The sequence below is a fragment of the Leptosomus discolor genome, chromosome 16, assembly GCF_034619465.1.
Source record: "Leptosomus discolor isolate bLepDis1 chromosome 16, bLepDis1.hap2, whole genome shotgun sequence".
In the NCBI taxonomy this organism is placed as follows: Eukaryota; Metazoa; Chordata; class Aves; order Leptosomiformes; family Leptosomidae; genus Leptosomus; species Leptosomus discolor.
The window spans coordinates 7,644,714-7,660,857 of record NC_141406.1 but is presented as its reverse complement, the minus strand read 5'-3'; the positions used below and the strand labels follow the sequence as shown (position 1 = coordinate 7,660,857).

At 40.7% G+C, this 16,144-nt stretch overlaps 1 protein-coding gene across 4 annotated transcripts in view; it reads left to right on the top strand.

The window, feature by feature from the left end:
- Nucleotides 1-16,144, top strand: part of ARVCF (ARVCF delta catenin family member) — a 166,541-nt gene that overhangs the window by 125,537 nt on the left and 24,860 nt on the right. For 3 of the 4 annotated variants that reach the window (XM_086474431.1, XM_086474429.1, XM_086474428.1), the window contains one exon: nt 1,433-1,504. In XM_086474431.1, coding sequence (XP_086330557.1) covers nt 1,433-1,504 — 72 coding nt within the window. The remainder of the gene's footprint in view (nt 1-1,432; nt 1,505-16,144) is intronic. The other variant, XM_086474430.1, reaches the window with a different exon arrangement.

The following is a 16,144-nucleotide window of genomic DNA, read 5'->3' as shown; positions in this document are numbered from 1 at the left end:
TGACTGATACTCTGTGTTGGCGTTTCAAAACAAAAGTGTGTGGTATTTCCAAAAGGAGGGAGGGGGTGGAATACTACCTTGAGTTTGGGGAGGCTTTTTTTCCTCTTGATGTTATTTTTAAATATTCATATTGGGTTTGAAAAGCTTCATTTCTTCTCTGTATAGTACTGCATATGTTTGTCCTTTTGTCAAGAGGAAAGGTAGAGCGGCCCATTGAATTCACTGTGCAGAAGCTGTACCAGCTCCCTGCTATAACAGGGCAGGAATTGGCCTTTCCCATTTTGTGACCTGTTCCCAGTCAAGAGTCAGGCTAATCTCCATGTTATATTTTCCAGTTCGCTTTTAAGCACCCTGACTGGTGGAGCTTTCAGCCTTTCCTGTAAAGCTCCATTAACAGCCTGGTAGAGTCCCTGTTCAGAAGCCACCTCTAACAACTTAGTGTGTTGTTCTGAATTTATCCCATCGCACCTGCCTCCCGTGCTCTTGAGGGAGAGGGATTAAATAACTTCGGTTTTTCCCCTCAATCTAGTTTGGGAAAGCTAAACTGTACACTGCTGTCCTCAGAAGCCATGCAGATTCCTGCACTTCCTTCCAAGTCTCTCTCTCTGCTGTCAGTACTTCTCTGATGGCAAGTGTCCTGCTTATCCCCCAGCTCCATGCGGGCTTACCCAAGGCAGTGGCTCCTGAGAGGGAGAAGAGGGGATGAAAATTAACCCTTCTCTCCCCAGCTGTTGACATAACCTTGAATTGCTGACCTAACTAAAACTGAAGTCCGGGTTTTGTTCTGCTTTCTATGAAGGATTGTATAAATTAAAGATATGGTGATGATTTGAAACTGTCTCTTAGCAAAAGTATGGAATTATTTCTATTAGTTTCTGATAAATAGTCAAAATGACACTTTATTGATTGAAGGGCAATTCAAGGTGAAGTTGTTGGCTGCTGTCTGTACGATATATTAAGTCTAGGCCTTCCTGCCTGATAAGCACAATGAGAACAGAGGCTGCAAAGCAAGCCTGTTGGTTTTTTTGCTCTGCTGCTCAGTTTCTGCTTCAGCTGGGCTTCAGGTCAAAATTCGTCCCTGAAAATAAGCAGTAAATACTGGGCTTCTGAGGGAGGGCATAGCTTTGCCAAGAAGGGAAATGGCAGAATTTTCCCAAGATTTTAAGCACTCTTAAGACCCACTGAAATGCCAGTGCTAAGCATGTTTGCGGATCAACCTGGAAGTAGCATGGATTTTTGTCCCTAAGTTACTCATGCTAAAACCACAGCTATGCAGCTGGATTGCAAGTCAGATATATAGAAGTATGGGTAATGGTCTGTGATTTATATTCTGAGTCTATATCTTCTATCATCTTGTAGATGCACATGACAGAAACTTACCTGTCAGTATGCTGACAGCCTTTTCCATCTGTTGTTTTATTTTTTTGCACAGGAAAGAAGAATGGAGATTTGGACAGGAATTTTGATACGCTTGATTTGCCTAAGCGGACTGAAGCAGCAAAAGGTAATGCTAATGTTTGTGCTTTTGGAAATAACAAGTAATCTGGGAGCTGGAGGCTCTTAAAGGGACTCGAGACGTGAGCATATCAGGCTGATCTCTTTCTTTTGTATTCAGTTAATTGAAATAATAGATGTGTCAGCGCTTGTTGTTATCTAGTATTAATACTGGATATAACCAGCTTTTATATAAACCTACTGAATTGATGGAATCTTGTAGAAGCCCATCTGATTTGGTGTTAGGTGATTGAAACTCCATAGAGGGGTGAGTGCATGCTTTCTTCCTTTATGATTCAATTCACAAATCATCTGCACTAGATGTGAATGTAAGGAGTTAGGAAATGCATTAGGTGAGTGTACTTAGCACTAACCTTTTCCATTTCCTGGCATCTCTGTAGTTCTTCGGTGTTCTGATGAATTGGAGGGTCATAGCAGGGAATGGGTTCAATTTCTTTGTCTTTATTGATAGCCGGTTTTCTCCTGCATACAGTATTCCTCCCCACCTGTAGTGAGTAGTATTTGTGTGGTTTTCAGAAAAATTGTTCTGCGTTGTGCTTTTTTATTTTAGCTGTGGCAGAGGTGAAACCTTTTACAAACAAACTGCATTCCCTTCCTGCGTGTGTGGTACTCTTTTTAATTGAAGATTGGGAGATGATTTTGGATCTCATCAGGCTTCTTACAGCATTGCACAGGTTTTCACTTGAAGCGTGTGCAATGCCATTGCAAAGATTCAGCTGCTGTCATGGCAACTGCTGTGGTGCCACCCTGTCAACCTAGCCTTGCAGGAAAAGCCCTGCCATAGCATCCTCACCTTACCTGTGAATACCCAGAACTACCTGAGTATTCTTTGGAAGGAAAATCTTAAATTCTTCCTGCATCAATTGTAGAGTTTTGGAGAGTATGAAGAGACAGTGTGACTCAGTGGAGATCCATGGACTTGGGATACCTGAATTATGCTACTTTAGTGACCTTGATCAAATCAGCTAATTTATGCTTCAGTTTCCTTACTGTTAACTGAGGGCAGCAAGAGAGGCCATATCTAACGTCCTTGGAGATGGACTGATGGTCAGTAATGGTATAATCATTATACACATAAAGTGCTGCACCCTCACTTAATTCGTGGGCAGTGGAGCTCTGATTGATGATATGCAAACTAAGCCTAATATATAGATGCATCTGATCTCTTTACAGACCCCCTTTACAATGGATACAATTTCTAGGCTAATGTCTAAACGCTACTTTTCATTTGGTGCATTATTGCACAAGATACTAATGCACCTCTTTGAAGGTGCAATGCCATCCTATTTGGAGAGCTGCAGGAAACTTCTCCTAACCAACCTTCACTTCAATGTCGTCAGTTCGGGATTGGGCATTGATTACATTGCAGAGCAAGGAGACATCTTAAGGATGCAAAAGAAGAAAGCAATGTAAAATATAGCAAGAGCTTCAGCACTTTCATTCCTTTCTAAATGTGATTGGGACTGAAGGGGAAAGATGGAAATCAAGGCTTTCTGCAAAGAAATGGATCTTGCATAGCTTTCTTCAAAATAAGATAAAAATCTTTCTTGTGGATCTGTTAAAGGTAGCAGTGTTGTGGCGTATCTGATGAGACATATCTGTCTCCGTGAGCTCACACAGCTCATTATGATCTTCAATAGCTAGGAATCACACTCTTCAAGAGGTTTTGTTTGATAATGTCGAAGTACCGCCATTTAATCCAAACCAAATAGATTTTAGTCTGACTGTGTATCTCATGCTAGATTAGGTCAGGAGATTAATCCCACAGCATTTTGAAAGAAGACTTTTGTTGTGGAAAAAGGCCTGAGAAACTTTCACTTGTGTGCCAAGAGTAAAAAGTAAATTCAGTGATGCATTTTTGTTCACTTTTTTACTAGTAGTTTCCTGCTAAGCATCTAGTTTACATGAGCGTTCCTAGATATGAAAAGTTCTAACAATACTGCTAGGGCTTTGAATTGTTCGGTAAGATAACAAAACAAAATTGCAGTTTTAAAACCCGTAAAAGCTCCGGTCAGATCTGTGCCATAGACTATAATTGGCTCTGATGAGATCAGCTCTCAGCTGAAGCTGAACCTTGTAACTAAGATTAAAAAATCCTGCAAGTTTTAATGATCAAAAGCACTCAGTTTGAGTGACACAATGAAGTGCTATTTCAAAAATCAACAATTATAGATTCATCTCTTTCATGTATTATTAAAGCCATATTAAAGAGAGTTTTCAGCTGGAGTCCTTGTCGGCAAATGAAACTGCAGTAATAAGATTTGTTCGTGCGATGCAGCAAATTAACATTGTGGTAGTTAACAAATACTGGGATGCAGTGTTGTTAAGTTTCCTGTAATCTTATAGTCAACATCCATGGTGCTTATCTCATGGATCTAAAGATAAGGTTTCAAGAACTTGACAATATGATTTCCCTATAAAATATTCTTAGGTATGATCGCTGAGCTTAATTGATAGTGTGCTTATGATCGCTTGAAAAACTGCAAACAAGCAGCAGTGAACTAGTTCAGACCTATTTTCTATGATACCTGGAAACTTCGTTTGGTCTCCAAATTACTTTAATTGCAGGAATCTCTGCCGGTCCTGTAGCTGAACATCGTAAACCCAGAAGCTTCTGTAGTTTCTCGTTGAGGGGATGGGGGTGGGTTAGTGTCTGCGCAGGAGGCAGCGGTTTTCTCAGTCTTTGTTCCGGACAGCTTAGGAACACATTCGCATCCTGAAGAGTCCAGAGGGTCTTGTGAGTTATTACCTAGTTTAAATGCTAGTTTTTCATTGTTTTTTTTTCCTGGGACTTGTTTGTTCTGGAGAGGAAGGAATGAATGACGGCAATTCTTTTTTTTTTTTTTTTTTTTTTTTCTTCAAAGTGATGAACTAGAGTCTCCTCTTCTTCTGATTGCTCTTGGGTTTTTAATGGAAATCAGATTTTGCTGCAGCACACCATTTGAGCAGCCCTGAAACCATTTCTAAGCCTTTAATAATTTTATGTGCTAGGCATTCTGGCAGGGGAAAGCTTCCAGTTCAGGGTTGTTATCTGTGGTAAACTGGATAATGTCAGACGGGAGAACTTGCAGTGCTTTCAGAAGCTGTCTCATCTGATATTAAAGAATAAATATGTATGCTCTGGCAGTGTCCAGAGTTCTGCTGTCCTCGTGACGAAAGATTGTGGAAGAGAAGCTTCTTGTTTCCTCTTTGTTGAAAGGAGCGTATTTTTTTCTGACAGTCAGAGAGAGAGAGATGATAAATTTTGGGGGGAGGTGATAAGAGCTTATATAGAGCCATATGAGAAGGGGACAGCACTGACAAGAAATTATGAATGCTGTCCTCAGGACCTTGCTAAATTTAGTACTTTCAAAAATTGCTGCTTCTGTGAGGGTGGGAAAAAAAAAAAGGTCTTCCTGAAATCCCTTCCCCAGTATAAAGTAGGTCACTGGTAGTGGTGTTGGCTGTCTCCTCTGCAGTGTGTTCTCTTCCACACTGCAAATGCTGATTTCTCCTGTGTGCACATTAAACACACAGCATAGCACAGTTCCTTTGCTTTGTTCGCACAGTCCTTATTTCTGAGGAGGAATAGCGACAGGAGGCTCATGCGCTGGGGGGAGATCAGGATTAATCATATCTGTGCAGTGGAAGGCAGTGTCTCAGATGGCAGACTGTACGATGAGGTTTTCTGAAAAGAATCAGCATTGATATGTGTCAGCCTTCTGAAGATGTTATAAAGGTTGTAACATTTAATCCTCCTGATGTGAAGGTGTTGGATTGTCCGCCTCTGTTCATCAGTGCTGGAACATGGGGGGAGAAAGTCCAGAAGAGCAAAATAGCTTTCTATATGGAATCAGCAGGTTGTTCCTAATTAAATCCAGGCTTCTGTGCTGTTGGTTTGAGCAAATCTCATGGCTTGTTGTTTGTGCACATATACATCTAATGACACAAAAGTAGATGCTCTAAGGTGCTTTGGGTGTTGAACTTCAGCTATGATTTCAGTTTATCTCGTTAAGGAGTTGAAAGCTTTCAGCCATAAGGAGACATGTGCAGGTTCATTTCAGCCTGGTGGATGAGCGAATTCATTCTCTCCTTTAAATCAGTTATTAAAGTGGTTACTAATTTATATTTCCCATTTTTATTATCTAAGCTTTCATTTTAATGGGAATGTAAGTTTAGGAGAGAGTCAAGCAGAAACACTGAACTAGTGTTAAAGCTGCTTATAGTTGAACAAGTCTATTTTATTACAGCAGGGACCTCACAGAAAAGCTGAATTTATTTGAAAGCTCAGCTTTGTGTATATACTTACCCTGGTCAGCAGCCTCTGTAGGTAGGGAATGAGATTTTGGGTGAACTTGTCAGCAGGTGAATTTCTTCTTTCTCCATTATCTGAAATCCTCAGTCACTTTCCGTGCAGCCTGATGCTGATGATAGATTTTCTATTCCAGAAGGTGAATGTTTAAATTCACATATAAATCTTTATGTTACTGCTCCAGGAAATTAGACTTCCTGGCACTGTCAGGGTAATGACTTTAACTTAGTAGATTACAAAAATGTTGGCAATTTGTCTTCAGCTAAAGGCAACATGTAGTGGGGGGAGAGAGAAACTTCACTGAAGCTTTACTTTGACTTTAGGTTTGTAATTAAGATTAGCTGCTGTTCTCATTTCACTGTTGTTTTCATTTGTTTTCTTTAAATCTTTACAAGTTGACTCAAGCACTCACCTGCCCTTTCCAGCTCCCTTCAATCATTAATTTTGATTGTCATATTGTGAATAAGTGAGAGAACTGGTTGATTAATGGAACCATCCCCACCCCTCCTGTGCTGCTAGGGGAAGTTGAGGGACTGGGAGGATCTCCCGTGTGAGAGCAAGTAACATGTTCTTAAGTATTTCATGCACATTGTTGAGAATTCCTACCAGAGTTATTAAGTATCTCTTATTTCTGTTGCTTTACTAAGCAGAGTGTTCATTTTGGTCCCATGTGTTTCTCAATTTACAAAGCAGTGGAAGATTTCTCATCTGTCTTCCAGTGCTTTGAGTCAGCCAAAATCTATTGCCTTGAATAGGAAAATTCTCATATGGAGTCTGCCCTTGCCAAACTTTCTCCAGCCTGGTACCTGTAAATTCTCATACTTTTTCCCAACATCTGCAAGGAATTTAGAGCAGGCACCTGTGGATTTTTCCTTTCTTGTGTACACACTCTTTCCATAGCTGACTGCTAATTCTTCTGGCATACTCTGCTTTTATTGTCATACTTTCTGCAGTTCTTACCTTGAGCCACCTGTTTGGTCAAAGCTGGGTTGAAACATGGCAGTGGTTGCTTCCAGCATGCTGAGCTGTGCTCTACAGGTGGAAACTCTTATTTATGATCTTTATAGATCTGTTTAATTTGATTATGTAGAACATAAATTATAAGTTTAGGGCTGAAACCGAAGGGTTTGAAAAACCATATGGGGAGATGCAGCTAGAATGTGAATGGAAGGTCTGGGAATAGTATTATGTCTTTTGTCTTATTTCTGCCCTGACATGTCTTCTTCCAATGAAAAGAATGAGTCTGAAATAGCTTCTGGTTGTTCTTAACGTGACAACTCAAGCAATTTGAACTAATACCAAGTGTATTATAGAACAATTATTATTTTCATTTCAAGTAGACTGGCCTAAGCCTGTGAGAGTTGTAGCCTGCATTGACACATTGTGACACCTTCTGTGGTTTAACGTGTGCATTTCTTGTATGAGTCAGATACGGAGAGGGTTTAATGGTTACTCACTTAGCATGGATTCTAAATGGAGTGCAAAATTCTGTCACCAATAGGTAGCGTGATAAAACTTCCTTAAAACAGAAAATCATTCCAGTAGGAGTGTTGTTCTTTTTACAGGAGTTTTTTTAATAGAGTGTAGAGACAACACAAGTTCTCTGTAAACTCTAGATGAGGTGAGCAGTGATGGGTGGTTGTGACTCATCTGCAGAGATGAGAAGGTGTTTTTCTTTGACTTCTGTCTTAGTCCTAGTCCCAGTACATACCTCAGGGCACCTAAAAGGAAACTTGCTGTAGGATTGTACCTGATTAGAAATGTTTTGCAGTTCTTGCTTGAGAAGTTTTACGTAGGCCAGCAAGGCAGGAGAAGGAATGCATAGAAGAGTCTGCCTCGCTTTTTAGGCACAGGTGACTTTGAAACCTGTTGAATAAATTCTGCTTCGTTGTCGTGATGTTCCCTGTCACTAGCTGTTTTCAGTTCTTGCTGCCTGTTGCCAGGGTCAGTCGGTTCTTTATGGTAGATTTGTGTCATACCCATGCAAAGCTGCTGGACTTCATTGCCAAAACAGTGCTAGTGGTTAGTAGTTCACAGTCTTGCATTGTGGTAAGCTCATCTTGCTGCACAGATGCTGCATAAAATAAATCATTAGCACAATTCTTCAGGGTTGTTCCTTCCTTGTTGCATTGTGCAGGTAGTAAGCCTTGAACAGCTTGGCCTTTGAAGGATGTTGTCCAGGGAACAACCTATGTTTCCTTCTACATAACTCAGTGGCATGAGGTTTAAAATAACCAAAACAACCCCTGCCTATTTTTAAGCAGTACTGAACGAGCTGAGCAGTTAAAGCAGCAGATTTTCCCCAGATAGTGTGTTTTACCCACAGGTACCCAAGGTGAGAGATGTCGTGCAATGCATTAAACAGCAGCAACTAGACAAAATCTTTCGGGCTTTTATCTTGGTGCATGCTGCTGCAACAGGACTTTGGCAAACATGTAAAGGGCACAGTTATGCTTTTGTATTGCATTATATTGCTAGAATCTAGAGTTAATAAAACAAAGTGCTCTGTTCTGTAGGAGTCAGCAAACCTTTTTGGAAGGAGGTGAGTTATATCACTGAACATCTCTGAGTGTCCAAGTTTCTCTTAAGGTCTGCTGGTTTTATGTTGTTTTTCTTTTGTAGGCCAAATGTGGTTTTCACCAAGTGCTAGAGCCTTTTAGCTCTCTCTTGACATACAGGTGACTTAAGTGATATTTGCAGTTCAGTAGCTACCTAGGTATGGCAGCGTTTGTCAACTGCTAGATATTTGTTATCCATTGATGTATGCATGCGTTACCTTAGGATCAGCATTGTCTTGAGGTGGAAGATGCATGTCTGCCTTATCTGTAGTTTTACTGTCATCATTGGCTGGTGTCATCACTGACATTCATTTAATAGTGTATGTTCATAGTAGTTACTTTTGCAGGAATATTCAAATATCGATAAGGACTTGCAGTTCAACCTTGCTTCTCTCAAGTGTGTATGACCTTTATGAATTCTGGCACTAATTCTTTTTGCTTAATGGGATTCTACCCTACAGCATTCTTACTTTGAAGACTGTGAGGAAACAAATATTTTTCTGGGAGAAATACTAGTGGTGTGACTGAAACCCTACACAGTAACTGTGTACAGTGGTGCTGCTGGGACTAGCAGCCCTGCTGTTTGGGGTTTAGTTATTCCACCAAATCATGTGAGAGGAATTTGACTGTTACAAGACCAGCTCTTACTCTGGTGTTATCTGTCTGCTCAGGAACGTGAAGAATAGCTTTGGCTTTGCATTCTGGTAATTGCTACCATGTTTGTCAAATCATTGCTCTCTCGCTTCTGAGAATGCCTCGACATTGCAGCTCTGAGCTGTGCTTTCCAGTCCCTTGCTTTGTCCATAGGGACATCCAGGCAAAGATTGTATTTACAGAGGAGACAGGCTAGGTTCCTAGTCACCTGTGGAACAGAAAAGCTCTTACAGCTGTAGCAAGGGGAAGCACAATGGTTGTGTGACTAGACTATCCTATAAATTGCCCAGTTAAGAGATACTTTTGTACCAGGAAGATTTTCAAGTTGGGAACTTGAAGAATTCTCCTGCATGAAGGGTATTTGACCAATGTAAACTGGAGAAGAAATTTCAACCGTGATCGCTAAATGCCACTAATGCCTCCCCACCCCCAATATGGACACTTCATAGTGTGAATGTCTTCCAGTTTTAGGTTATGTAGCTTTGAAGTTTAAACGGAGGGAGCAGTGGGAAACAACTGCTGGGACAGGGAGGCAGGAGGAGCAATTGTAGTGATGTGAGAATTTCAGCTCTATATTTATGCAGAGTTGAGAATATGCAGCTCTTCATGAAGTCATAAGGTGGTTGTTCTTGTCCATCACGTCTTGGCTTTGCTATAATTTGTCTGTAGAGCTCCTCTTTTTCCCTTTGTCTTCTACCTCTGTCTTAACAGCAAGGAGTCACATGCAAGATGAATTAGGAAGACAGCTTTCTTTTTGAATTGTTTCAAATTCTAAGAAAAATCTGGCTCACCTCTAAGGTACTTTGGTTATCCTGGAAATAGTGAATGAACATCCACAACTACTCCCTCCTCTTTATCCTTCTCTTGCATTCTTAAATGTTCAGTCTTTCTCAGTGCATGGAGGGGAAAAGATTCTTCCTCTCCACCTTGAGGTCCTATCACCTGTAGCTCTCATGGGACTATAAAATAACTCCAGTAGTCAGCTTCCAGCTCCTTCTTGCCTGAGGCTGACACCTAAGAATGTAGATGTTATAATAACTAGCAGTATCTTCAAAAGACAAGAATCCCAGGTGGTAAATTCCCTTTCCAACTTGATGTGAATTTGTGGCCAAGTTATAAATGCACAGAAAATGAGACTTAGGCATGTGGTTATAACATCTTAAACTAGAACAGCCTATATATACTTGCATTATAAAGTATCGTATGAAAAACTAAACAGCAGGAACTCCACTCAAGCACATGGTAATTACAGCAGCTAAGGACATGGAGTGATCTGGAGCTTCAGAAAAAGACAGGGCTGGAAGTAAGAAAGGCTCATTTTCACATTCCAGCATTGCTACTGACTTGCTGAGTGGCCTTAAGCAAGTTAATTGCATTTAGATGCCAGGGGTATAGTGAACTCCATGAAGTGTCTACTACTTCCACTGCCTTCACTAGAATATTACTGTTATTTTCACTGCTGCTGTGATAACAAGTGCAGATGGAGTGTACGTTTGTAAAAACAGCAAAATTCTGCCAAAGTATTGTGTATCACAACTGTTGTTAGCACCACAGTGATAGAAAAATTAAATAAAAACCTAATTTCTGTTAAAGGTGGATGGCAGTAGCTTGCCTCAATAGGGTGTTACGTGAATGGACTGAGGAGTTCATGTTGTAGAAAGCATTTTGAAAATAGGTAATACTGTGAATGGCTTTGTATTCTTGCTATGCATATTACATTTACTGTGTATTTTTATGGAGAAGTTCAACTGTATTATTTATGATGCTCTGTAGAGATGGATGTACACAGAAACCAATACATAACTCAAGACCTTGGCAGGTTTTACAGCCCAGCTACAGCATTTACTTTAGTTATAGCACTGTGTGCTCTCTGGCAATGCACACGCTTCAACCACTGATTGGATTTTCATGTCCTTTATACTTGGCTAACATATCTGATGATAAAATAGTTTGTATTGGAAAGTGATAGTTGTCACTCATATTTTTTTCTTTTCACAGCCTTCCCTGTACTGTTTGCCCCAGCTAAGAATGGTTAATACTCTTTCTTCCCTCACCCTTTGGTTTGTGTATATGTTTTTGCATGTCTCATTTAGCATTTCTATTCTACAAGCAATTCTAATTGTTACTCTAAAATAGAATGCTTGTTATTACAGAGCATAGCTCATTATACAGATGCTGTTCAAAGACTGTTTATAGAATGAGAGTGTGCCAAGAAAGTCTGCCAGGAATAAAAGCAGGAGTTGGTGGGGAGGTGCTTATCCCACTTCACTGTAACTGCCTCAGTCTTGGGACTTAGTCACTGCAGTGAAAAACTCACTCCATCCATTCGTTCATCCATCCATCACTGTCGCATTATGTGAGATTTAAACCATACCACTTAGTTGCAGTTAAGAAACAACACCAATGAAAGCTCAGAGACTTTTTCCTCTCTTTTAGCATAAGTGTAAAAAATGAGATGATACTTTGAAGAGGGGTGCGAATCAGAAAGTTGTCCTCATTGCCTAGCCAGTGTTACCATGAAGTGCAAGGAAGAGGAACTCAGCTTCTGTCGGAATTTAGAGATGAAGTTTTGCGTCAAAATGAATTACAAAAACCTTGTTGCACGAAGTTACGGTTGTCTCTGGTGTCCATCAAAAGTACCACAGCAAAGTTCTGCTGACAAAGCTACTTGACAAGTTAAGAGAACAGCAGAAAGTTTAAGAACAGCTGAGGCAGAAAAATGGTGTAATGTTGATTTAAATCCCTTGCCAGATTTCCAGAAATAGCGTGTGCATAAGAAAAGGAAGTAGTTACAGCTCTGGGTGAGCGTTATGAGGGCTGTGCCTCTAGCAGTGATAGGAATGTGGATAGCTTTCTCAGAGGCCTACGTGACTCGGATGCTTTCAAAACTCAACGCTAGACAGACATCTCTTGAATCTTACTTAAAGCGTCTGTCTGGGATACTCTTGCTGTCCCATCTGGTATTCTTTTGCCCACAAAAATGCAGGCTAATGCCCCATAATTAACCATGGGAACAGATTCCTCAGAGAGGTTTTGAAGGGTTCCCGACCATTGAGGCGTTTCGAGACCTGACTGGACAAAGGCATAAATAACTTGGTCTGAAGTCAGCGTTGTGCCTGCTTTGAGCAGGAAGCTGGCCCAGGTGACCTCCCACGCTCTCTTTCAACCTAATTGTTCTCTGTGACTCTTGTTAAATGATTACAAAGTCAGCAAAAAAAAATCTGTCTGAAAAAAAAAAAAAAAGCCCATTTTTTAGGGACAAGATTTTTCCAAAACAACTTAATCCATGACAGCTAGCTAGGTGACTCAGATAGGAAGGAGAGAGTGCCCATTTGACCCTGGAACCTGGGATAGGAGCATATCATTGGTGGATCTCAGGATGATTAATTTTTTTAATTATATTTCTTCTCCCCCCCCCCCCCCCCCCAGGTATAGCTTTTTTAAAAGACAAATATATTTTTACCTATAATACATACTTTCACTGGTGCCAGCACAGTGAACCATGGAGTCCTCACAACACTACATTAATCAGTCTTTGATTATAACACCTAATAATGGGGGAGAGAAAGGGGAATAAAAATGAAATAGTTGTGTGATTCTGAACTAATTGCAAATTGAGGTAATAGACATCAAGCAAGGAGGCCTTCCTTATAATGCAGCCAAGACAGGGGAGGTACGTGCAGTAAGACATCTAGCATTTTTTTCCACTTTTGCTTGAACAGTATTTATTACAGTTAATGGAGAACTTTAATCATGGAGTTAATCTGAAAATTAAAATAAACTGGAATGTCAACTAACTGCATTCTAAACTGCAGCAGTCACTGAAGCAGCGGTCACGTTTTGCAGAAAGGCAGATAAAGAGAATCAAAAAACTAAGACTTCTGTTTTCTCAGCATTAATTTCTGGTGTGTTTACCTGCACAGCTGTTGCAGTCCTATTATCTGACTCATTACTTTGTAAACCACTTCGAGATGTCTTGAATGTGAAAGCTGCTATATAAAGCCATATTTATTTCTATAACCCTGAGTGCTCTGCACAGGCTTAAAAGCTCCCACTTTCTCCAACATGACAGGGGAATGATATGACTTAATGTGCCATATAGCTCTAACTGTGGATTGAAGAAAAATGACCTTGAACTGAGAGGTAGGCATTTTACATTGTAAAGCAGACACTTAAATTTACCTGTCAACTGGAGGCAGAGGGAATCTTACCTCTGCATGGTATAGAAAGCAATGTCAATCCAACTGTTCATTGCTCTGAACCCACTGAGAGCTTGATTGCTGACCCAGGCATTTTCAGGTGATCAGTGTGAATGTTGATCAGTATGTGGTAGAAAGGAGAGCATTTTTATTTTGGCCTCCCAGACCATTAGTTTTAGCCCTGAATTTTCTGTGTCTTGGTCATATGGGAAAACTGGAAGTCTGTAATAGCATGAAACATTATTTGTCTGTTTAGGAGTAGACCATGATTCAGGCTTATCTGGGAGGAGGATATGCGGAGAGAATCCTTCCACCTCATGTCCAGTTCAGTCGTGTTTTGTGCGCCTTGTGGTCTCTTACTTCACTGAGTATATTGTTGCTTTTGTAGGAGACATTTAGAGGAACTTTGTAGCCTCAGTAAAGCGTAAGTACCTGGCCCACTGTGGCAGTCTGCTTGAACAGGCCAAGTCTAGATAGGCAAGGCAGAAATAGTGCGGGAAGGAAAAGGGGGACATGGACTGCTGAGGTGAGTTTTGCAGTTACGTGGCATTTCCGTGGCAGAACTGGGAACAGAGATGATGCTTCCTGGTTCCTAAATAAAGGCTTTTTACTGGCTCATGCTAACAAGCCAGGTAGCAAGCCCTCTCCATTTAGAAACGTCAGTTTTTCTCGTCCCTCTCATACGAAGCCAGGAAGAATATTTAATCTGATGGGTCTTGTTTTGAGACCTCTAAAATTGCAACCAGCAAATCTGTAATCATGATTGAGTATTTAATTGCATCGTGTCCTGCTGAGAGCTTAAAAATTATAAGCATGAAAAACGTCTCCAAAGACTCATTCAAAATGTGAGGGGACGAGAATAAGATCTAGAGAAAGGATCTGTCTTAACTGTAGTGTCCCCAGTGGCCTTTAAACACTGAGGAAACTGGAAGTCTACATTCCTTGCAAATGCAGGTTTCCCACTCCCGTTTTGGGGATACTTCGCACGTTGAGTCATAAAATGTGCTATTGATCACTGCAGCACACTAAAGGCAACCTGCAGATGTGTGAGAGATGAGAAATGTCAAGGATGACTGAGGTGTTAGTTGTGTTGCAGTGCGTTTGGGATTTCTCAAGGAATGAGAAAGTGTGGGTGTCAGGAGCATGAGACGTAATCCTGATTATTCAGTTAGGTGAGCACTGCTTCCAGGAGAGTATTTCCCTTCAGGTTAGTGCTAAAACTTAAGACTTGATGAAGGCGTACGTGACTTAGATTTGGGCAGTTCTGCAAGGTTTTGCGCAATAGTTAAATCCTAACGAGGAGGTCCCTTCCAAATCCTACAGACCTGCTTGCTGAAAACAATGCTGAGATTGAACGCATTGAAGTTAAACTGTACAGTTTTCTGTGTGGCTGGATCCCAGCTTCCCTGAAACACTTAACACTTGGTGCCATTCCACTCAGTGCAGTCTGGAGGCCTATTTCTAGATCGAGCTGTGGACTCAGATGGCCCATGAGAAGCCATCAGGGCATTCATAACACTGCCTTGCATATATGAATGATAGAAGGGGGTATAGATTGTAAAATGATGGACATTTTGATACTCTTCAGGAAGTATCTTGCCTTATATACACTTAGTGACATTTCAGAGTTTTCTATAGGCATGAACAACCTCCACAATAAATGTCGGCTTCTGATTAGAATCTTTTACATGGGTAGGTTTAAGCTCAATTTTAATTGCATAGTATTACTGTAAGAAAGCTGCATTGAAATTGAAAACTGTCCTAACAAAGTGGCTGTTGGGTTAGGGATCTTTCCACTGTTCTAATGGTGATGAAGTAGTTTCAGAGAAGCTGTCAGAGTTGCTTTGAGGTGCTGTCTGCTGTGGCTTCATTGTAAAATTTCTCATATGACTTTCTGGTGGTTTGTGAATGCAGGCCATTCCTGTAGGGTGGTAAAGATGGGGCCAGGCTGCAGTTGGATGCTGTGTAATGTTACCCTGTTGCCTCTTGAAAAATGTTTCTGTGCTTCCTCTATTCATTTCAGCTAAGTACCTCATTCATTGCTGGATGCTGAGGTTCCAATCTTTTTTCTTTTTCTCTTTTTTTTTTTTTTTTTAAACTTGTAAATAGAGTTATTTGTGTTTGTAAAACGTATGTGTGTTTGGCCAACTAACGCTTCAGAGAGCTACTTCTGTACAGATCACGGTGTCTTATCTCACTTTTTGGTCCAAATTTAAGTTTTAGAGCAAGATCCACGTTTCCAGGAAACCTATAATTCTATGGACAAAGCTGATTTTGTGTCGGTTCTGGCTGTGATTATCAGACATTCAGGCAGTGCTTCAAACAGCAGGCTTATTTACATTTAATAGGAACTTGCCTGGTTTTTTACAAAGCTGCAGAGTGTCTTTGGCAGAAAGGAGGAGAGTACCTCTTCACTCCTCACCTTCAATGTGTTGTGTCCCAGTGCATCCCAATTCAAGTAAGGGAGAAGCAGCAACATCCTTTCTTGCCCTTCACCATCTGTAGTCCTTGCCTGGATATGGTGCTTTGAGGATGGGTTGGAAATCTTAGTTCTTTAAGGCATTAAAGTTTCTAGCTTATGCTGAAATCCAGGAGAATTAAGTACCCAAGTAGTGTACTTTGAAAACCTGGGCTGTGCAAGGTCCTTTTTTGTTAGAGAAGTTGAAGAAAACCTTCTGTTCATACTGCTTCCGCTCTGGCCTGACATTTATTTGATATTGAAAACATAAAAATCTTTTTCTTGGGAGATACTTGAATTGCCTGACAGCAGCATACTGACTGTAATTGAGACAGATTGGAGGCACTGGACTGCCTTTGGGTGCATGTGGCAGCTTTCATGAAATGGAGAGAGGAATTGAAACACACTTTTGACTTTGGAAGCTGTAGCAGGAATTAATTAGCAATTTCAGGACACAAACAGGATTGGA